The sequence below is a fragment of the Ranitomeya variabilis genome, chromosome 4 (genome assembly GCF_051348905.1).
Source record: "Ranitomeya variabilis isolate aRanVar5 chromosome 4, aRanVar5.hap1, whole genome shotgun sequence".
Lineage (NCBI taxonomy): Eukaryota > Metazoa > Chordata > Amphibia > Anura > Dendrobatidae > Ranitomeya > Ranitomeya variabilis.
Window position 1 is genome coordinate 311160907 of NC_135235.1, and position 23136 is coordinate 311184042.

At 46.3% G+C, this 23136-nt stretch overlaps 1 protein-coding gene across 2 annotated transcripts in view; it reads right to left on the bottom strand.

Moving 5' to 3' along the window:
• Window positions 1–10894: 10894 nt before the first annotated feature.
• The window catches only part of ARHGEF16 (Rho guanine nucleotide exchange factor 16), an 88762-nt gene continuing 76520 nt past the window's right edge, over window positions 10895–23136 (bottom strand). For both annotated transcript variants that reach the window (XM_077250418.1, XM_077250419.1), the window contains exons 10-15: window positions 22041–22133; window positions 19001–19152; window positions 16881–17084; window positions 15086–15162; window positions 13905–14006; window positions 10895–12601 (exon numbers count right to left, since the gene is read on the bottom strand). In XM_077250418.1, coding sequence (XP_077106533.1) covers window positions 12462–12601; window positions 13905–14006; window positions 15086–15162; window positions 16881–17084; window positions 19001–19152; window positions 22041–22133 — 768 coding nt within the window. In that variant the 3' untranslated portion in view covers window positions 10895–12461. The remainder of the gene's footprint in view (window positions 12602–13904; window positions 14007–15085; window positions 15163–16880; window positions 17085–19000; window positions 19153–22040; window positions 22134–23136) is intronic.

Below are 23136 nucleotides of genomic sequence, written 5' to 3' on the forward strand. Positions count from 1 at the left end.
CCCCACGGCCTCATGGGACTTTTTTTTTCCTCTATCTGCATCATTGACTGCTGTGCTGCCATCTAGTGGTCACTGTGAAAACACAAAAATTTACAGTTAATCCATGTGAACAGAGGGTTAGTCTGGTGATCCAACTTCTTATAATAGAGCATCTATGTGCCGGAATAAGACCGCCGGAGAGGGTAGTGGTGTTTGCCAGAGGTCTGGAGAAGTCAGACCCCTCCAGGGAGTAGCGGAGCATGCTGCAGAATTTATTTCTTATATTTTACTTATTTATTTTAAAGGGTTTTTCCACCCTGAAGGGGCTAGCTACAGCGACGGGCAAGTGAATGAGATTGGTTTTGACCTGTATTATCCTGTTTTGTACATTTTTAAGGCTTCTTTCACACATTTATTAGCCGCCTATAGGAAAACACTTTTTTTTTTGTAACTGCTGCATGCACGAGATATGGCATATTTCCAAAGACACGAAAATCTGCAGTGTTAACATTGCATTTCCCATTTCTTTACAACCTTAAGGCTGTGTTCACATGACGACTTCTTTTTATAAACCGCGTCAGGAAATACCAGAGGTTTTTTTTTTTATCCTTAAGGATTTTTTTTTTTTTTGTAATAGATTCATAGGCATTTTCTTTAAATGTATGTTTTGGAGCAATTTTCTGACTTTTTTTTAAATCCTTAAACAATGAATAAAACACTAGCAACTATTTTAAGCAAAAGAGAAAGAAACAAATCCTGTACGACATGCTCAAAAATACACTCAGGCACCTTCCAGGCGTTTTTTTATTTTTGGGCCTTCCCATTGATTACAAAAAAAAGGTCAAAAGTATGGAGCATCTTCCCGGGCTGAACATATGGAGAGCAAATCCTTTTTACATAGAAATGAATAAGAAGAGGCTTTGAAATATTTTCCGAGCACTTTTTCAGATATTCCCCAAAGCAGACACGCGAAGAAGAAAAAAAAAAAAAAAACACAACAAAAAATAGTGTGAACAAACCCCTAAAGCTGGACTGTGGCAGCACAAAAACACTACTTTACCACCCGAAATCTGCAGAACGTCAATTTTATGACTTTTTTTTCCCCCTTTCGTTTTCAGTTCCGGCTTGCAAATACTTAAAGTGAACCCGACATCATGATTTAACCTGTTAAAGTAAAGTTGTGGCCACAATGGCCCTGTTATAACGGATTTAAGTAGACACTTGCTATACACCGCTCTAAATGTCGCCTTGGATTTGGAGACGGTCTGCCTATAAAAAGTTGTATCACACTGCCATCTAGTGCTGACATTTAGGTACGGCATCATTTGTAAATAGCGACATAAATGTATAAAACGCCCATATGTTCTATCAGTATGGAGGCCAAACACACCAAGTGTGCAAAGCTAGGAGGGATCGCTAATACTATAGACGACAGAAAGGATTCAGAAGGATCTAGATAAGCTTGACAAGTGAGCAACGACTAACAGAATGGTATCTAACAGGGAGAAATGCAAGATTCTACATCTGGGCAAGAAAAATGAAAATTACATCTACAGAACGGGAGGAATAGAACGTGTTTTATCTTGATATAATCAGATTTTATATAAATGATTACTTATATCCACCTATTACACAAAGGTTGCACTGGGTAATATTATTATTTGACATGTTTTAACATTGACTGGTGCTCACCTCCATATACTGAAGGAGATAAAGACCTCACAGTAAATTCTTTCCCTAAAAGCAGAGATAAAGAAAGTTTGTCATTTAGCATACTGCATCTTAATTCAGCGGAATGTAACACGTCTCGTACTTGCAAAATCGTTCCTAATTGCGGTAGTGTGAAAAAAAAAAAAAGTGGAGTTCAACATTATAAGAGGAGCCAATATGTGACGAGAAGACTCCCTAATAATCATACAAAAATACCACAATTTTCTGTAGTGGAGTTTTCACAGGAAAACAGAGAAAAAAAAATGATACAATGCTGCCACCTTGTGTTCACTTTTAGATATAGCAGTTCAACATTGCTCCTGTTCACACCTGACCATGGTAGTAAAGTGTAACAACTTATGCACTTGATATATTGGACCTCAGGTCTTTAAATGCTGACTTTCTGATTTATTGAACATAAAAAGTTTAAGTCTTTATAATTGCAGGCTCATCTGTGTAGCTAGATTGCAAATTAGATGTCCGTTACATATATGGTGAGCCATTCAACTCGCTAGCTCACATGAGTAAAAATTCCACAAAGAAATTTTAACAATTGTGGTTTGTATGCAATAAAAAGTTTGTATTATTCCATCAAAACCGACTTATGGTCGAAAAGTGGCAACTTTACCGCTCCTCCTAGTTAATGCAGCATTTTATATAAAGATGGAATAATAATTAAAAAAATAATAATAATAATAATTGCACACAAGTTACCATTGTAAAACTTTCTTTGTAGAAATAATCAGAGCTGTAGGGTAACGCACGGTGGATGGAAAGATCACTGCACTGAAGTTGCTGATAACTGTGCCCTGATGGAGCGAAGGTAAAGAGCAGCGAAACACAGAAGAATCGTATATATAACGGCAGATCCAGTGCTTACATTTCGGCAGCTTACGGCTTTCCTCTCCGGTATCCCGATGACCTTCATACAGCCGTCACCTCTTGTCACGATTCACACCGTGACTGTCACCAATTGTCAAGATCCCTTAGCCGCTGCCCACAATATGTCACGGATTGGGGTGACTTTAGACCAGCAGACGGCTATCACATGTGCAGGGGGGCTTATCCTAGTTATCCCTCCACTGCCACAATGTGATGAAAAAAAACACACACGAGGCTATTGACCTCTTAGTTTACAGCAGGGGCTTATTTTAGGTATCCCACTGCTCTTCAGTATACCATGAACTGCAGGGATTTGTGTCTATCCCGCTTACAGTTCCACTTAACACTTGCAGCTCTCTGGCGCCCCCCTTACTCTCAGGTCAGATTAGGTACTGCACCTGGGGTAATTAGTCGCCAGAAAGGCTGCCTGCTATGTACTGGCTATTGGGCGCACTGCAGCAACGCGATAACTACTCCCACTCAGGCAGGAACAATAATTATCAAGCCGCAGTCGCTACAGTGACCCCCCCAAAAAGCCGGCACACGGTAAGCTGCCACCAGCTCCGATCAAACAAGTCCGGAGCTAACCCCCAAAATAGTAGCGTAATTCCCTTCAGAGACAGGGTACGGTTTAGGGCAGGAAGAACGAACTAGTATTAAATATTATACTCCATAAATGATTTTTAGGCAGTGTTTATAAAATATTTTACAAAGATGTTACAAATGAGACAATTGCAAATATGTACAAGGTAATTATGAAAATAAAAGGATTAAAGGAAGAAAAGGTAACACTCACATATTCTCAGATCATTGCATTGCAGGCTAGGCTAGGAGAGCTTTCCATCTATCCCAGTGCATTGGCACTCGCAGTCTGGTCGCTTCAGGTAAAAACTCACAACCCCCCCTGGAAGCCTGCCAGCAACTTTATAATCTACAGCCTGTGACCTCACAGAAAGGGCTGGCTTTTCCAGATCCTCCTACCTTTCAGTCTGAGTACTTTGAATACAAATTGGTCTAATGCTTATAACTCCGTTCCAGTACATATCAGAATCATATCACACCCAGCATTCAGCTTGTATTAACATGAGCTTTCTTATGAGATCAAATATGTCCTATTATTTACAGAGCAATCCCTACTTCTTCCCCCGATGGAGTTAGACGACTGTGTTTAGAGTGATGGGTAGATGCTTCGATGGAGATCAAGAATATGTATTTATCATTCTACTATCCTAAATAGTTTGTCTAATATCTCACAATAACAGAACAAAGGACCGCATGGTTCTAGAAGTTTCTCTAACAGTTAAAGCTGAGCACTGTCTACTACAGGAAATACAGGTCGTAAATGCCTTTCGTCAATAAAACTCTCTTCCCCCATGCACAGTGGAAAGGCAGCTCAACTCTGAAGAAAAAGAGAAGGGGGGTTTCTTAGCCCACATCCTGGGCTGACAAGAGAAACTAAACTTATATGATATTTCATACCATATCGTGACACCTCCCCCTTTTAGCGTGCGCTACGGCGGCAGAACCTCTCGGTATGCCTCCATGCGCACCTCCGTGGGTTCACCCTGGCGGGAGAGTCCATCTGCATTCCCATGCTCTTTGCCCGCTTTGTGTTTAATGGTGAAGTCAAATTGCTGAAGGGCAAGGCTCCAGCGCAGCAACCTGCCATTGGTTCCACACATGGTGCTTAGCCAGCGCAGAGGGTTGTGGTCGGTCACCACGGTGAAGGTGCGACCGTACAAGTAGGGCTGCAAGCGCTGCAGGGCCCAGACTATGGCCAGGCACTCCTTCTCAATGGTGGAGTAGGCCACTTCCCTCGGCAAAAGTTTCCGGCTCAGGTACAACACGGGGTGCTCTTGGTCCTCCGAGTCAACCTGGCTGAGCACAGCACCGAGGCCAAACTCGCTGGCGTCGGTCTGTACCAAGAACGGTCGACTGCTGTCGACTGCTTTCAACACAGGGGCGTTGCACAGTGCTGTTTTCAACGCCTGGAAGGCCCCCTCACAGCCATCTGTCCAGTTGATGATGTGGGGTAGCTTCTTCCTGGTGAGGTCCGTCAAAGGTTTTGCCAGGCTACTATAGTGCTGCACGAAGCGCCTATAGTACCCTGCAGTGCCCAGGAAGGACATCACATGTTTCTTGGTCCTGGGAGTGGGCCAGTTCACGATCACGCCCACTTTGTCAGGCTCTGGTTTTAGGGTGTTTCCGCCTACCCGGTGCCCCAGGTAGTGAACCTCCCTCATGCCCATCTGGCACTTTCCCGGCTTGATAGTCAGTCCTGCTCGGTGAATTCGCCCGAGCACCTCCTCGAGATGCTGCAGGTGTTCATCCCAGGAGGGACTGAAGATGGCAATGTCATCTAAGTATGCCACGGCGTACTTCTCCAGTCCCTGAAGCAGGAGATTGACCATCCGCTGGAAAGTGGCAGGGGCATTCTTCATGCCGAAGGGCATGACCATGGACTCGTACAGTCCAAAGGGTGTGATAAAGGCGGACTTCTCCTGCGCCTCGGGGCTCAGGGGAATCTGCCAGTATCCGCGACTCAGATCCATTATTGTCAGGTATTCTGCGCCAGCTAACTTCTCAAGCAGCTCCTCGATGCGCGGCATTGGGTGCGCGTCAGAGGCTGTAATGGCGTTGAGCCCCCTGTAGTCCACGCAGAACCGGGTGGTCCGGTCCTTCTTTGGCACGAGAACTACAGGTGAGGCCCACGCGCTCTTTGACCGTCGAATCACCCCCAGCTGTAACATCTCATCGATCTCCTGGCGCATAATCTGCTGCACCTGGTCAGAGATTCGATAGGGTGTTCGCCGTAGTGGGGCGTGATTCCCGGTGTCCACCTCGTGGACTGCTAACTCAGTCCTTCCAGGCCGGTTGGAGAACACGACCCGGAAGGGTTCCAGTGTGGTTTGCAACTGCAACCGCTGTGGTTCATCTAGCGAGGCGCTTACCTCCACGTCCTCAATGGACCCACGGGCCTTGGCTTGGGCCAGCATGTCCAGGAGGGCGTCTTCCTCCCCGTCTTCGGGTGCGCTGCAGACCGGTAGGACGAAAGGTTCGCGTTCGTGATGAGCCTTCATCATGTTGACGTGAAAGGCCTTTCGCCTACCCCGAGTGTGGTCAAGCGTGACCACATAGGTGACCGGGTTGAGCTGTTGGTGGACGACGTACGGGCCCTCCCAGGCTGCCTGAAGCTTATCCGTTGGTACAGGAACCAGCACCCACACCTTTTGACCCACGTGGTAGGTCCGCTCCCGGGCGTTCTGGTCGTACCAGTGCTTCTGATCAGCCTGAGCCTGCGTCATGTTGTCATGCACCAACTGCGTCAAGGTCTGCATCTTGTCACGGAAGCGCATGACATACTCCACTATGGACACTTCAGAAGGGTTCGGCTCCTCTTCCCAGGATTCTCTTACCAACCCAAGGGGTCCCCGGACTCGCCTGCCGTACAGGAGCTCGAAGGGGGAGAACCCCGTCGAGGCCTGCGGAACCTCTCTGTAAGCGAATAGCAGGTGTGGGAGGTACCGCTCCCAGTCGCGCCCTTGTGTCTCAACCAGCATGCGTAGCATCTGTTTGAGGGTACCATTGAAACGTTCACACAAGCCATTGGTCTGTGGGTGATACGCACTCGATACCAGGTGCTTCACCTGCATTTTCTTACAGAGAGCCTCCATTAGGTGAGACATAAATTGGGTCCCTCGATCAGTAAGCATTTCCCTGGGAAATCCTACCCGTGAAAAGATGGCCAACAGGGCATCCGCCACCTTATCTGCCCTAGTTGACGACAGAGCTACTGCCTCTGGGTACCGGGTAGCGTAGTCTACCACAGTAAGAATAAATCGCTTTCCAGAGCTGCTGGAGATGGCCAGCGGGCCCACAATGTCCACCGCAATCCTCTGGAAAGGCTCCTCTATCACTGGCAAAGGGATCAGGGGAGCCTTAAGAGCAGGCCCCGCCTTCCCCACTCTTTGACAGGTGACACAGGAGCGGCAGTAGTTTGACACATCTGTCCCCATCTTAGGCCAATAGAAGTGTTGAGACAGCCGGGCCTTAGTTTTGCTGATCCCCAAGTGTCCAGCTAGCGGGATCTCATGGGCAATCCGCAACAACTCACCCCGGAATTGCTGTGGGACGACCAGCTGTCTTTCCCTCAACCACTCCTTTTGTGATTCTCCGGGTACTGTCTCCCGGTACAACCTTCCTCCTTCCCAGAACACCTTCTCCTTATCAGTTTCAGAGAATGACGTCCCGGCGAGTTGTCTCAAACTCTCTAGGCTCGCATCTGTGTGCAGAGCGGCCTTAAACTCCTGGCTAGGGGAAGCCAGAAGTGACGTTAGGGTCCCTTCCCCACGGGAGCCCTCTGGGACCTGTTCTGGGTCCACCTCTGGTTCAATCATACTGATGACTGAGGAGGGTCCGGGAGGCAGACAGTTATCTGCGTTCCGGGCACTCTGACTGCGGGTGACAGCAGCTACGTAGGCTGTCTCCCCGGGGATTTCTACAGACCCAACAGCCGACGCTGCTATGGGCTCTACCTCCCCATCCACCCCCATTACCTCAGGAGCATTGCTACTTATGGGCCAGTTACCTTCCTCGGTGGCACTGGTCAATTGCATGGCATCACCTTCCTCACGGTTCCCATGTATTTCCCCATTTCCGGTAGCACCGACACTTGCCCCTGCTAGGGGTTCCTCAGCCGTCTCACTCCGCAGAGCGACGTGGCTGAGCACTCCTGTACCTACGGACACATCAACTTTCATAGAAACAGCGTTATCAGGTACAGTTGGCACAGGTACAACATTTTCACCATCAATCCTAGGGAAAAAATGGTTAACAGATGCATCATTACAAGATAAAGCATGGTCAGGTAACACATGCGATTTCCCATCATCATCATCATCATCATCAGGGTTAACGTTACCCTTATTAGCAGATTGGGGAGGGGTGTCAGGGACGTAGTATGCAAACAACCTCCCCAAATCAGTCCCCAACAAAACATCAGTGGGCAAATTATCAGACAGCCCCACTTCTTTCACCCCGCTCCCGGCACCCCAATCAATAAAAACCCGGGCCATCGGTAAGGGACAGCTGATGCCCCCAATCCCAGTGACAGTTAGGGTTTTCCCCGGAATGATTTCTTCAGGGGCCGCCAGTTCGGGTCGGATGAGGGTTCGTTCAGCCCCGGTGTCCTTGAGGCCGGTAGCAACACGACCTCCCACAGTGACGGGCTGTACGTTGTCACACACCCTCCCAACCACACCACCCACCAAAAGAACAGCTGCATTAGGCCCTGGGGCCTGGGATGAGGGGTTCTTCTGCTTGGCTGGACATTGGTGACTGAGGTGTCCAGTCTGCCTGCAGTGGTAACACTGGCGAAGTTCGGTGGTAGGTCTGGTGCTGTTGGCCACGGGGACAGGACCTCTGGTGTGTTGGCTGGCAGGGGTACTGGCGTTGGATGCAGGCTTACCCCCTCTCCAGCTGGAGGTGACTGGCTTCCGCACTTCCGATCTACGGTTGGCCTCATAGGCATCGGCAATCTGCGCTGCTTTCGTCACGTCTTTGGGTTCTCTGTCCATCACGAACTGTCGCACCTCAGTTGGGCAAAGACGGAAGAACTGGTCTTTGATCATCAGGTCTCGCAGCTGTGCAAAGGTGGTCACTGACAGTCCTTGGGTCCACTGGTCAAAGTGGGTCCCCAGTCCATGCACCACATCACTGTAACTGTCGTGTGGGCCACGTTGGAGGGTCCGAAACTTTTTACGGTACACCTCGGGTGTAAGCTGGTACTTGGCTATCAGAGCCTGCTTGATGGCCTCATAGTCACCATCTTGTTCTTGAGGGAGTGCAGCAAACGCTTCCAGAGCTTTTCCTCTCAGCCCTGGTGTCAGGTATCGTGCCCATTCTTGTGTAGGCAGCTGGTACTGCCTGCAGGCTTTCTCAAAGGCCCGCAGAAAAGTGTCCAAGTCCCCATCCTTTTCCATAACCGGAAAGTGGTCGGGCCGGGGCTTTGGTGTCTGAGCGCTGCTGGGCTCACGGCTCTGAGGCGACCCCTGCATTTGCAGTTGGGCCATCTGCAGCTGGTACTCCCGCTGCGCTTGGGCCTCTCGCTCGGCTCGCTGGGCCTCTCGCTCTGCTCGGGCCTCTCGCTCGGCTCGCTGGGCCTCTCGCTCTGCTCGGGCCTCTCGCTCGGCTCGCTCTTGGTATTGCTGGATCAGCTGCAGACGTCTCTCTAGGTCATCTGCGGGGCATTGTTGCAGAGCCAGCTGCAGGAGGAGGTCTGCGCCCCCTTGGTTGCCAGTAGGGCCCGTATTCTGTGGTTGGACCTCTGCGGCAGCACCATGTTCGCTTGTGCCGGCTTCTGCGGCCTCTGGGCTCTGTGAGTGGTCTAGAGCGGCTTCCCATTGCATCAGGGCTGCGACCAGTTCGCTTTTGCTTGCATAGTCAATGTGCTGTGACTTGCATAAGGCAACAAGGGTGTCTCTGGTCTGCTGTTCATAGAAGGCTTCTCCTAGCCCAACCATGGTTGCCAAATAAAAGAGAGAATAGAAAAACAAAGAGAAAGGGAAGGGATAATTACCAGTACACAATTGTCTCACAACTAATAAACACTGAGTTCGTTCTCCAAACTTATTTGCGCAGAGTTCTCGCAAGAACTTTCTGCAAGTTTTTAGTGAGAGGAATGATTGCTCAAACCAAATCACTAATGCTCTAATATCCCACCGCGCTGCCACCAATATGTCACGATTCACACCGTGACTGTCACCAATTGTCAAGATCCCTTAGCCGCTGCCCACAATATGTCACGGATTGGGGTGACTTTAGACCAGCAGACGGCTATCACATGTGCAGGGGGGCTTATCCTAGTTATCCCTCCACTGCCACAATGTGATGAAAAAAAACACACACGAGGCTATTGACCTCTTAGTTTACAGCAGGGGCTTATTTTAGGTATCCCACTGCTCTTCAGTATACCATGAACTGCAGGGATTTGTGTCTATCCCGCTTACAGTTCCACTTAACACTTGCAGCTCTCTGGCGCCCCCCTTACTCTCAGGTCAGATTAGGTACTGCACCTGGGGTAATTAGTCGCCAGAAAGGCTGCCTGCTATGTACTGGCTATTGGGCACACTGCAGCAACGCGATAACTACTCCCACTCAGGCAGGAACAATAATTATCAAGCCGCAGTCGCTACAGTGACCCCCCCCAAAAAGCCGGCACACGGTAAGCTGCCACCAGCTCCGATCAAACAGGTCCGGAGCTAACCCCCAAAATAGTAGCGTAATTCCCTTCAGAGACAGGGTACGGTTTAGGGCAGGAAGAACGAACTAGTATTAAATATTATACTCCATAAATGATTTTTAGGCAGTGTTTATAAAATATTTTACAAAGATGTTACAAATGAGACAATTGCAAATATGTACAAGGTAATTATGAAAATAAAAGGATTAAAGGAAGAAAAGGTAACACTCACATATTCTCAGATCATTGCATTGCAGGCTAGGCTAGGAGAGCTTTCCATCTATCCCAGTGCATTGGCACTCGCAGTCTGGTCGCTTCAGGTAAAAACTCACAACCCCCCCCTGGAAGCCTGCCAGCAACTTTATAATCTACAGCCTGTGACCTCACAGAAAGGGCTGGCTTTTCCAGATCCTCCTACCTTTCAGTCTGAGTACTTTGAATACAAATTGGTCTAATGCTTATAACTCCGTTCCAGTACATATCAGAATCATATCACACCCAGCATTCAGCTTGTATTAACATGAGCTTTCTTATGAGATCAAATATGTCCTATTATTTACAGAGCAATCCCTACTTCTTCCCCCGATGGAGTTAGACGACTGTGTTTAGAGTGATGGGTAGATGCTTCGATGGAGATCAAGAATATGTATTTATCATTCTACTATCCTAAATAGTTTGTCTAATATCTCACAATAACAGAACAAAGGACCGCATGGTTCTAGAAGTTTCTCTAACAGTTAAAGCTGAGCACTGTCTACTACAGGAAATACCGGTCGTAAATGCCTTTCGTCAATAAAACTCTCTTCCCCCATGCACAGTGGAAAGGCAGCTCAACTCTGAAGAAAAAGAGAAGGGGGGTTTCTTAGCCCACATCCTGGGCTGACAAGAGAAACTAAACTTATATGATATTTCATACCATATCGTGACACCTCTGTCCAAATCTCCATCAATGATATACATATTAACACAGACACGTGAATATGTGTATACAAGCAGTGACAGCAATGGATACCACATACCCACAAACCTACATGGAGCGCCAACGCTATAACGGTTAATAACGCCATATTAATGGAAGCTTCATTTATCGTTTTTGATACATCTGTTTTTATTTAAAGGATTTTACATACATGGGTTGAATTCAAATTCTACATAAACAACATAAACTAAAATAGGGCGACCAGGAGGAATTTCAATTCATGAAATCGGGGACCGTAGACAAGCTATCACCGGCTGAAAGCAAACCAGTTTAATAATGCAGCAGTGTCACGAGCCACCACTAGAGGGAGCTCTCTGCGTACATTCGGCGCCATAATACAACAGTATTCAGTAAGCTCTATAGCCCCCTCTAGTGGTGGCTGTGGGCATAAAAATTTAAAAACAACCTTTTTAATGTTTTGTTTTCATATTTCATCGCCCGTATAATCACAAGCAGAGCAAAATCCTGAGACCCCCATCAATCACTCAATAGACCCCTGATCAGTGTGCCTGGAGTACAGATTCAATGGATGATATTGGTTACAAAGCCTATGACTTTTATTGAATTCCATGTGCCCTCTGGTCCCCTGAGCTGTGCACTTTATGAATGGGGTGGGGGGCTAGGATATAAGCAATTGGTGGGGTTTTCAGTACACCGACTATTCTGATCTGCTTGGAATTATAAAGGAAATAAAATCTGATAAAGAGTATTAGAAAGTTGTATTTCTTCTGCAGAGAGTAAATGTTAGAATAACTAAATCTAACATACAAAAGTGGACATTAATTCATTACTAATGAACAAAACAAAAACACCCCCCGTCTTTAGATATTAAAGTCCTATGTGTCTATAGGGCCTGGGAGACCCTCACCGAGGAGCTGCCGCCATACAGATAATATGGGGTTGGATGCTTTCTAAATTTACAGGAATGAGAGAAGAGGGGGAGGAAGGAATATTAACCACAGACCAAGTCATACCCAGAGACTATTAGCGTTTGATGCCATGTAAGGTGGGAGATAACGAGCCTCACACCCCTGAAATATGCCACTATCATGGGTGGGGGGCTAGAATCATCACCATTGCTCATGGACTATAGGAAGTGATGGGAGATGGAGCTGACAATTGCTGTGTAATAACACGGACACATTGATTCTATCAAACGTGTAAATATTTACAAATAAATGAGAAGATCCACAGAAGATTCCTATCGGAGAATAGGCGTCCATAACTGGCAATGGGCCATTCAATATGGATCCGTACAAGGTGCACAGATTTTGGCAACATGACAAAATACATTTACATTTTTAGGTAAAAAAAAAAAAACACATTAAAAAGTACAAAATAAAAAACTTGGAAAATGCAAAAATATAATTTGAAAACAAAATACTTTTAAGAATGTGGATATCAGATAAAGAGGATCCCAGAAGGACTGTATACACCAGAGGTCTCCGCCAGAGGGTGAGTGGAGGGGGCAGCACCGAGTCCAGTCCTGGGAGAGTACATTTGCAGAATTCTTCACGTATAAATTAAAATGTGAAAACGTTTGGCAGAGTTCCGTGAACAGGAATGACGTTCCTCCAGAGATTGTGAGCACAATGCCTCGCGGAGGAGCCCTCGTCCTGCAGAGCATCGATGGTGATGGTCGTGTTACCGTCTGGTCTCCTCGCGCTTCGTCTACACGTCTGTCTCAATCCTCAGTCTCTCCATCCGTTTCACATTACGTTCGACTGCCACCTGGCTAGTGATTTCCTTGGCACAACCTTGAGGAAACCAGCCCCTCTCCCCATCTCGTAATCTCTCCCCCTGATACCAACCTGAAAAAAAAAAAAAAAGATTTAAATCAATTAATTGTCAGATCTCCATCTTCAAAGTGGATCAGCACTTGTGTGCCAAATCGGGAGAATCCAGAATGTATACTGCACAGTGTGTTCTAAAAAGGAAGGGAAGCAGTCAATAGGTTTGTTCCACTTACAAAGCAGCATAAAATAGAGACAGACCCTGATTCTAGTGATGTGTCACTTACTGGGCTGCTTGCTGTAGTTTTGATAAAAATCACAGTTTTAATCAGCAGGAGATTATCACTGGAGGACTAGTAAACTCCTGCCAGGTAGTCCTCCATATTCATGAGCTCACCACTGATTGGCAGATTTCTGCCATGGCCTAAAGGTACCTTCACACGAAACGACATCGCTAGCGATCCGTGACGTTGCAGCGTCCTGGCTAGCGATATCGTTTCGTTTGACACGCAGCAGCGATCAGGATCCTGCTGTGATGTCGCTGGTCGCTGAATAAAGTCCAGAACTTTATTTGGTCGTCCGATCGCTGTGTATCGTTGTGTTTGAAAGCAAAAGCAACGATACCAGCGATGTTTTACACTGGTAACCAGGGTAAACATCGGGTTACTAAGCGCAGGGCCGCGCTTAGTAACCCGATGTTTACCCTGGTTACCAGCGTAAAAGTAAAAAAAACAAACAGCACATACTTACATGCGTCCCCCAGCGTCCGCTTCCTGACACTTACTGAGCGCCGGCACCTAAAGTGAAAGTGAAAGCACAGCGGTGACGTCACCGCTCTGCTGTTAGGGCCGGAGCTCAGTCAGTGTCAGGAAGCAGACGCTGGGGGACGCATGTAAGTATGTGCTGTTTGTTTTTTTTACATTTTACGCTGGTAACCAGGGTAAACATCGGGTTACTAAGCACGGCCCTGCGCTTAGCAACCCGATGTTTACCCTGGTTACCCGGGGACCTCGGCATCGTTGGTCGCTGGAGAGCGGTCTGTGTGACAGCTCTCCAGCGATCAAACAGCGACGCTGCAGCGATCGGCATCGTTGTCGCTATCGCTGCAGCGTCGCTTCGTGTGAAGGTACCTTAATGGTTCACCAGGAGTTTCCAAGAGGGAGCGGGCGGAGCACATACCCCATATTCAATGTGAAAATAAGCGAGGGATCCCAGAAATCTATGCAGAAAATGGAAGCTTTGTGACGTGAATGAAGGCCTAGTTATTAGTCTAGAAACTCCAAGAACACTTTTCTTCACCCCATCCCGACCCATAGTGCTGGAACCAGCGGCTCCTGGTCAGATCAGCGAGTCCCCCCACTGGCCATATGAAATATATTACCATCTGCCTCCTGAAGGACCAGAACCACATCAGCTTGCTGGAGCGAGACTTCATCGGCCTGTTTAGCCATATACGCCTTTGTGATTTCAACTTGACGCAACCCTAAAAACAGAAGAAAAGACTCTGTGACAAGACCAATTTAAAGGTAAGGAAAAAAACCTGAAAATTTGGGCTCTTTGGAGAAGAATCTTTCTATTGAAGGATGGCCTTCTAGACTGTCAGGGGAAGATGGTTCAGCCCAAGACCTCATTCACACATCCGATTTTCTCATACGCGAGCCATCCGTGGTTTTCACGGACCGCACTTGTACCTGGGATAGTCTAAAGAGCCATTCACATGTCCATGAGTTTTCACGGACAGAATTGTCTGCAGAAAATCGACAGAAAAATGTCCAATTTTGATCAGTGTCCAATATAGATTGGCCATGGAAGTCTATGGAGACGGGCACATAGGAGAAGGTGGAGAAAGCTTTCTTCTTCCTCTCCACGTACCAGAAAAACTGACGACATTTGGAGCAAAGTCTGATCTCATGTGAGAAAAACGGACGTCTGAATGAGCCCTGGTTCAGATATAACCCATTTTTTGTTTTGTTGTTACCGTGTTATTAAGCCATAGAATTCACTGCGCAGCAATCTCCCTGATTTATGATGGTTTTTGCTTTAAGATGAATGGGATTTCCAGGTCATTAGGTGCCAAATAACAGAGTTAAAAAAATAAGGTTAATACTTAAATGTGAACACATTGGTAAAATAAACCTCTTTTTAAAGGTAATTCAGGAAAACCAAGAAGGCAGCAAGGATTGAATTACTTAATGGCGGATGGTTACTTATTAAACCAAGCAATTGTGGGAAGAGAGAAAGTAAAGGAGCAAACTGCAGCAGAGCTTTAAGTATCAAGAAGATTATTGGTCCGAGAGGTTAAACCCCAACTGCTAGAGCTCCACATCCCCAGGTCCTTCCTCACAGCCAGAGGTAATGATACCACTCTGGATACCTATAGATGCCACTAGGGGGAGCCGATGGATTCATACAGCTCTCAATGAGCACTATTATAAGTCATCAATGAGCGCCCCCTAGTGGTGCCTGCTGGTAGGTAGAATCTTCTACTTTACTGCGGAAGGGGTTTGTAGCTCTGTATTGGGAAAAAAAGAAGCTTTTGTTGCTAAGGTGTGGCATCCTTACCTGCCGTCTTGGATCTGCTGTATCGCTTACTTTCTTCCTGTACCTGGAGGGCTGTGATCCATCTCGCTCGGTCACTTCTGCAAAAGCGAATACATATAAGGTTATCAGAAAAACTAACAATCCTAGATCATTAACATGGCGGGGAGAGAACCTGGAGGACAACTGGACTGTATATCAGGGTATATCCAAAGCGTGGAGATTGGGGGTTTACATGACTCTTGTACTAGTATGAGCTAAATCCTCGACAAAGGTTGTTTTTAAAGGGGCGGTCAGCACAGAACGACTGTTCACACCAAATACAGGTGCTCTGTGCGTCACGGTGGGACCAATCCTTTATATACACCTTCCCACCTGCGGAAGAGGAGAGCAGAGACTGATGGGAAGCTAGCAGGTGGGAAGGCGTATATAAATGATTGGCCCCACCATGATGCACCTTTAAATTGCATGTGCCCTTTAAATTGTAGATCTCCAAGTGTTGCAAAACTACAACTCCCCGCATGCTCTGAAAGTGTCAAGAGTTGTAGTTTTGCAATAGCCATGGATACATATAATGCCAGACGTAAAAACGGTGCACACTCATACAAGTTTATGGGTGCGTGAAAAACATCGGACTGCACTCGGATGTCATCCAAGTGCAGTCTGATATAAGCTGACTCACAGAATGCAGTAGATGGAGAAATTAAGTTTGTCATCTTCTAAGCACATAAGATACAATTCTCGCATGCAAGAAAATTGGATCAAAGTAAAATGACACTTGGATCACGCTGGCAGCAGAGTTTGAGCTGAGGGTCATTTGCATTTTAGCATCCGGTTCTCTCCCATGAGACAATTATTGGATGCTACTTGCCAATGTGAGCAGGTCCTGACACTTACTGGTGGAATGAGAGAACATATTTGGTGATAAAAACATCCACCAAAAAATAACCACAAACCACCACATCTAAAACAACCAAGAACCACCACGACTAACTACCAACATAAAAAACCACTAAAATCAACCACACATTCCAAGAACCAACACCACTACCGTCGTCAGCACCATTAGGAATTAAAATTATTAAATTAAAGCTTTACGTCACATCTTTTTTAGGTAAAGTAAGAGCAAGACCATGGCCACTCATCTGCAGAATTGGCCAATTCAAAGCATCGCTGCTCCCACACCCACTAAGAACCACTTACAGGGCGTCACCCACTAAGAACCACTTACAGGGCATCACCCACTGAGAACCACTTACAGGGCGTCACCCACTAAGAACCACTTACAGGATGTCACCCACTAAGAACCACTTACAGGGCGTCACCCACTAAGAACCACTTACAGGGCGTCACCCACTAAGAACCACTTACAGGATGTCACCCACTGAGAACCACTTACAGGGCATCACCCACTAAGAACCACTTACAGGGCGTCACCCACTGAGAACCACTTACAGGGCGTCACCCACTAAGAACCACTTACAGGGCATCACCCACTAAGAACCACTTACAGGGCGTCACCCACTGAGAACCACTTACAGGGCATCACCCATTAAGAACCACTTACAGGGCGTCACCCACTAAGAACCACTTACAGGGCGTCACCCACTAAGAACCACTTACAGGGCGTCACCCACTAAGAACCACTTACAGGGCTTCACTCACTAAGAACCACTTACAGGGCGTCACCCACTAAGAACCACTTACAGGGCGTCACCCACTAAGAACCACTTACAGGGCGTCACCCACTGAGAACCACTTACAGGGTGTCACCCACTAAGAACCACTTACAGGATGTCACCCACTAAGAACCACTTACAGGGTGTCGGCTGCCAGCACAATTTGCTCCTGTCGCACTTCAGCGTTGATGGATTTTCTCATTATGACTTGAAATATAAATGGCCCCGTTGGACTTCGGTTACCAGCTTTCAAGGGCCCAGACATCTGGTTGTCTCCATTGTCAAACACATCAACTTCATACTGCTCAGTCTTCACATAGTCCGTCACCATGTAACTCTCCTCACTGTATAGAATATATAATCATTTATTAGAACCAAAGAATAATCTAGATCAGGTTAAAAAAAAAAAAAAACGTTATAAGAACTGTAGCACAGAATGACTGTTCAAACCAAGCACGTATCATGCCTGGGCCAACCAATTAATAATAGCACCTTCCCAACTAATAGCACCTTCCCAAGTTCTTGTTTTCCATCTATCTCATCCCTTCTCTGGCCCCATAAAGCCACAGCTGTCACTCAAAGACTAGGGTGGGGTTGAGATAGAGGGTAAACATGCTGGTGGGAAGGTGTATATAACCGATTGGCCCCACCATGGTGCACAGAGCGTCTGTACTTGGTTTGAACAGTCATTCTGTGCTGACAGACTCCCTTTAAAGTGCAGGAACAAGAGTTGTGCTTGAAGGTTATTGCAGGGAAAAAGGGGCTATCACTGCTCAGAACAAGCCTCTATGAGTCCGATCTACTTGAAGGGGGCTGGATGTTTGACCCAGTGCAATGTACTAGCTAAGCCAGACTCCTTATTTGAGGTTGAAGGGAGCGGTCTTACCTACTGCCCAAAGCCTGACAGCCAGCCCCCTTTAGAGCACTTCACTAGTCAAGTGCCAATGTAAGCTGGCACTAGACAGTAGTCGTGTAAGTGGGCCGCCTCTTCCACGCCAGGACCAATTACAGAAAAATTAGTGTTGTGATGTGCATGTGTGACATTATTCCTGAATCGGATACTTCCCCCCCGTCCATTCTGACACACATGGTGCAGTAACCGCTCTCTTTAACCCTTTCAGTCAGGAAGCCAGACCAGTTCGTAGAAGGTCCATTTTATGCACGGCCAAACTGGTGATCAGGGGATAGCAGGTTATGCATTCTCCATCGCCTTCTATGCAATACACCGGATCCTTCCCCAGAGTTACAGTTCGCATTTTATTCCTGGCAACAGATACAGCAAAGGAATGGGGAGAAGTTTGAAATGCCTGCAATTTCCTAGATCTAGGGTCATATGGGTCCAGGTGTGTCACTATGGCCCAGATACCCTGTGCCCTTGCTTAGATTAGTCCCAGGAGCTGCTCGTAGAGTCATTGCTCCCCGTGATGAACCCACAGTAGGGAGCTACCTTTTTCCCTTAAAGGCCCCCTTTTCCACTGGACAGTATGATTTTTGGACATGTAAGCCTTTTTCTTGCAGAGGTCCCCACTTGCCTGTGATGTCCTACCACCTCTGTAACTAGTCCTTCTTCATGCTGAGCCTTGTATATTCCACCACTGGTCCACCTGTGCTTTCCCTTTTCACCTCCTCTCCAACAGCAACTCACTTACTTCCTATATCCCTAAAAAAAACCCACTATTCCCAGCTGGCTCCCTCCAGGGGCCAGCCTTGCAGTTAACCCTGCAGGAACCTGACAGACTACAGCTACAGGGATACATAGGTTTTATAACAATTAAGAGAATAAAACATATTTTTAACATTCACATAAATGACTTCTTCTTGGGAGGGACATAACGGCCTGTCCACCCCCTTACACCAACATGGAGGATTAATTTTGTGTTGGAATAAACCCGGGAGAGCAGCGGGTCCGGTGGTGAAGCTGCGACGCTCCATTTATACAAGCTTATATTTGGCTAGACAACCACTTTAAGACATTAACAGAGTTTTGTACGGATATCCGAGCAGAGCTGGACCAGCCCAACATCCCACTGGGATATGGACCATGGTGACCCAGGTGTACATAATTCTACATATATATCCTTCTTAAGGCCAATATAAGATAGACGAGGAGACCAATGTGACAATCAAGGGCTGATATTCACCAGGATCCGGCCGTTTCTATGCGTCAATGGTTTTGGTTGTTTGCTTAGTTCCCAAAATTGGTGAAATAAACCAAAGGATCCACTGGGAATTGCAGCAGTTTCCTCCGTCTTTCACGCACCTTTTCTTTTTCGTCATTATGAGAACATCATTAAACAGGAAAAGATAGCAGAAGGTTCTCCCAAAGCCTTTCCGGAATATTCCGCCCTCTTCCACGAGTCCGAGCTCTCCTCTCTTTAGGAGCCAACGGGACGCAGATATCAAAGGGAAGGGCTGAGGAAAGTAAAGGAGTGATTAACTATACAGAGTCCTTACTTAAAAGGGAATGTAGAGAAATCATGGCTGCTTCCTGCCAAACACAGTCACACCTGTCTATAGATGTGCGGTACTGCATGTCAGACCCATTCTTTACAATGGAGCATAGCTGCCCAAGGGTGGTCTCTCCAGACCCTGATACCTAGGTCATTACTGCACTCTGATTAACAATTAGAGTCTGCAAAAGTTTATCCCCCGCTTCCATCTTCCTGTCAGTGACCAGCAATCTATTCCTACAGAGGTGACAGGAGGTTGTGTGATATCCCAGTACCCGGTCTACTGCTGCTGAGTGGAACAGTTGTTGTGTGGCAGTGGATTTGTTCCAGTGTGCCAGTACTACTTGGGGCCCTGTGAGTTAGGAGATGTAATACATTGTGTGTGCGTACACTGAGCATTCAGATTGTGCACTGGAATTTGTATTTTGCTGCCATCTACTGGTCAATGCAAAAGGTGGCTACTTTGAAGAACCTAGAATATAAGACATAACAAAAAAGTGTGAAACAACTGAAAATTAAGTATATAATTCCACGTGTTAATTCATAGTTTTGATGGCTTCAGTGTGAATTTACAATTTTCATAGTCATGAAAATACAGAAAAATCTTTATATGAGAAGGTGTGTCCAAACTTTTGGTCTGTACTGTATGAACGTAAGGGGATTCATTTCTTCAAAAAAAGCTGCCATAGAAATGACTGGGAGGAGCACACACTGTGAGCTGGTAGAAAGTAGTTTAGTCTAGTCCTTTCTAGTCAGGGGAAAGGAAGGAAGCTTCTCTGCTCCATGAATCAATCCCAGTCCACGCTGAGGGGACATCATTTTCCACACAGTCAACTCCACAAACGAAGTCTCGAAAGATAAGACTGCACTAGTGCTTTTCAGCATATTGGTTTTCATAGCCAGAAACCAGATCCACGTGTCTGCCACGCCACAAACTTGGTCTCACCTTCCCCTGCAATAGGGAACTGTAGGGCCTAAACCGTGAGAACTTCCACACCACTAGTGTGTCGCCACAGGGAGCCAACCCGTGAAGGTCCGGCCATCAGTGCAGTATTACCCGGACTGTGCATAAGAGTAAGTGAGAAGAGCTGAGCTCCGGCCGCCCTGAGAGGCCTACACTAGCTTGTTTCATAAGGAGAAGACGCCTACTTACACACCATATGCACAGTAACTTATACTGTGAATTACTGCCACTTACGATGCTGAAGTTGGTTTCTTATTTGGCAATTTCTTTTTCTGTTTTTTACAGGTGTAATGAAAAAAAAATCAAAAGACGCAATGATAAAATACAATGCAGAAAGGAGCCATGATGTGTAGACGCTTAAAAGCAGCTACAAAAATTATAAAACTAGCAAAAAAATGGGCATCAAAGTGGGCAGAGAAGGGCGTTATTGAAAGGGTTAAATTACTATGGGCCACTGATGTCACAATGCAGACACAGATAGTGATGCCTCCAGCGTGACCCAAATGGGTTCTGGGCGTCAAACTGGGCAGACAGTCGATTTTAACAATTTAAATTAGTATCTGGGGTTTTCAAAGGGTCAAATGACTTTGGGCCACTGAACTCACATGGCCATTACACAGATAGTGATGCCCCGCATCAAAGTAAGGTCACTGCAGCCTGGCCTAAATGGGTTCAGGGTATCCAAACTGGCATCAAAGTTGGCAGTCGATTTTTAATGATTTGAGTAAGTAATTGTTTTTAAAGGGTTAATTGACTTTGGGCCACTGAGCTCACACCACCAATACACAGATAGTGATGCCCCGCATCAATTTCAGGTCACTCAAGCGTAGCCCAAACGAGTTCTGGGCATCAGATCCGGCATCAAAGTGGGCAAATCTTCAAATCTGGGAAAATTGGCTATTTTCCCAGTGTGATGCCACTTCTAATGCCCAGAACCCATTTGGGCCAGGCTGGAGTGACCTGAATTGGATGCGGGGCATCACTACATATGTAATCATGGTGTAAGGTCAGTGGTCCAAAGTAATTTAACCCTTTAAAAACACCAATTACCTATTCAAAAATTGTTACAATCGACTGTCTGGCCACTTTGATGCCAGCTCTAATGCCCAGAACCTGTTTGGGCCAGGCTGGAGTGACATGATTTAGATCGGAGCCATCATCATCTCTGTGTCTCCATTGTGGAATCAGTGGCCCAAAGTCATTTAACCCTTTCAATAAAGCCCTTCGGTGCCCACTTTGATGCCCATTTTTGTCCCAGGTGTATAATTTTTGTAGCTGCTGTCAGTGTATTCACATCAGGGCATCTCGCTGCATTGAATTTTATCATTGTGATTTTTGTCATTAATCCTGTAGAAAACAGAAAAAAAAAGAAATTGCTGAATAGGAAACAAACTTCATCATTGTCCTCCACTTTTTCTTGTGAGAGAGACACTACCCTGTGTTCTCCTTCAGTAAAGTGTTACATTTACAAGTTTACCCGCCTGTCCGGCTCGGTGAAATCGCACAAGCATCGAGCGCACCATCACCTGCGCTCAGACACCGCCTCTACAGGAGGTCTTATACTGTCTCCATTAGCGCCGCCTCCCACTATTGACAATTGTGGACACCAAGGAAGTGTTTAGGGGTCCAGCACCCACTTCAGCTACCGTAACACTAAAATCCACTACCAGTGGAGGAACTACATCTCCCAGCTGGCCCCTCTGTGACTCCTTGCGCCTCCACCATGGCTCACTGCAGTTGTATCTTCTAGAATAGTTAATTTACTGTAGAAATAAATCTAGTACCAAAACTAGCAATAAGAGATCACATTCCCCCAAACACTGGAAACCAGTATTCCCTTCCCATGCTATATTATTACTTTGGACATTTTCGGACATTTCTTTTACCTTGATTTTTCCAAATTCTAGTTGTGTTTGTAAGGTGTACATCTGCTCCGTCCGCTCCATCTTCCGGGCCCCTTCATTGCACATTTTGACCAACTACAAGACAATTCCGAATAATATCACAAGAAAGGTGCAGATTCTATTCCCCAGTACAACCCATAACATGGGAGGTTGGAGCCAAATCGGCCTCATACTGGGATTAAAGGGAGTTTCTACAGTTAGAAATAGCGCTATGCTGGTCCATAGGTTGTGTCTAGTATTGCCGCTCTGCTTATGAAGTGAATAGGTCAGAGCTGTAATACTGTACACAACTTGTAGACAGGTATAGTTCTCCTAGGGTAGATGGGGTTAGTGGTGCTCATAGAAGTCTACAGATCTATTCACAGTCAGGCCTGACTCTTCCATAAGGACAGATTGAACATAGCGCTTGTTGGAGAACAGCTGACCTTTGTTTCCGCATTCGATGGGGTTCTCAGCAGCTGGATTCCCAACTATAAAAAATATATACAATGCACTAGACCATCTGTCCCCTTTTTAAAGGTGGACCCCATTATCTAGAGGAGATCCTCTTGTCATTATTTAAAAGGAGTCTTTTACATAGGACCCCAACTGATTAAGAGAACAAAGGGATCGATAAAGATCTCTGAGTTATAGTCTGCATGGGGTGCAGCACTTCAGTAGGGACCCCTTCGTGGTAGTGAACAAGGGGGATTCTCGCTAAAGGATCTTTCCTATTCTACCTTCTGAAGCATCTCAACAAAAAGCCAGATGAATCCAGAGGGTCACCGATATGTGAAAGGAGGTAACAGGATACTAAGGCTTTTTCCTGCTCGGAAATGGGCCAAAACGGCTATAAAATCCTTATGCCAGCTAATTCAATGACAATCCTGAAGTGCTGTGCACATGATCAGTAAATTTCCTATGAGTATTTGCAGTGCGTTTTTTCTTCAGCATGTCAATTCTTTGTGCAGATTTTTAGCGTTTTCCACACATTGACTCCAACTGAGTTAGTCAAATCCGCAGCAAAAACGCAGGTATAAAAAGGTCTGCAGATTTGCTGAGTTTTTGTTTGCGTTTTTACCTTCCTATGGCGCTTTCC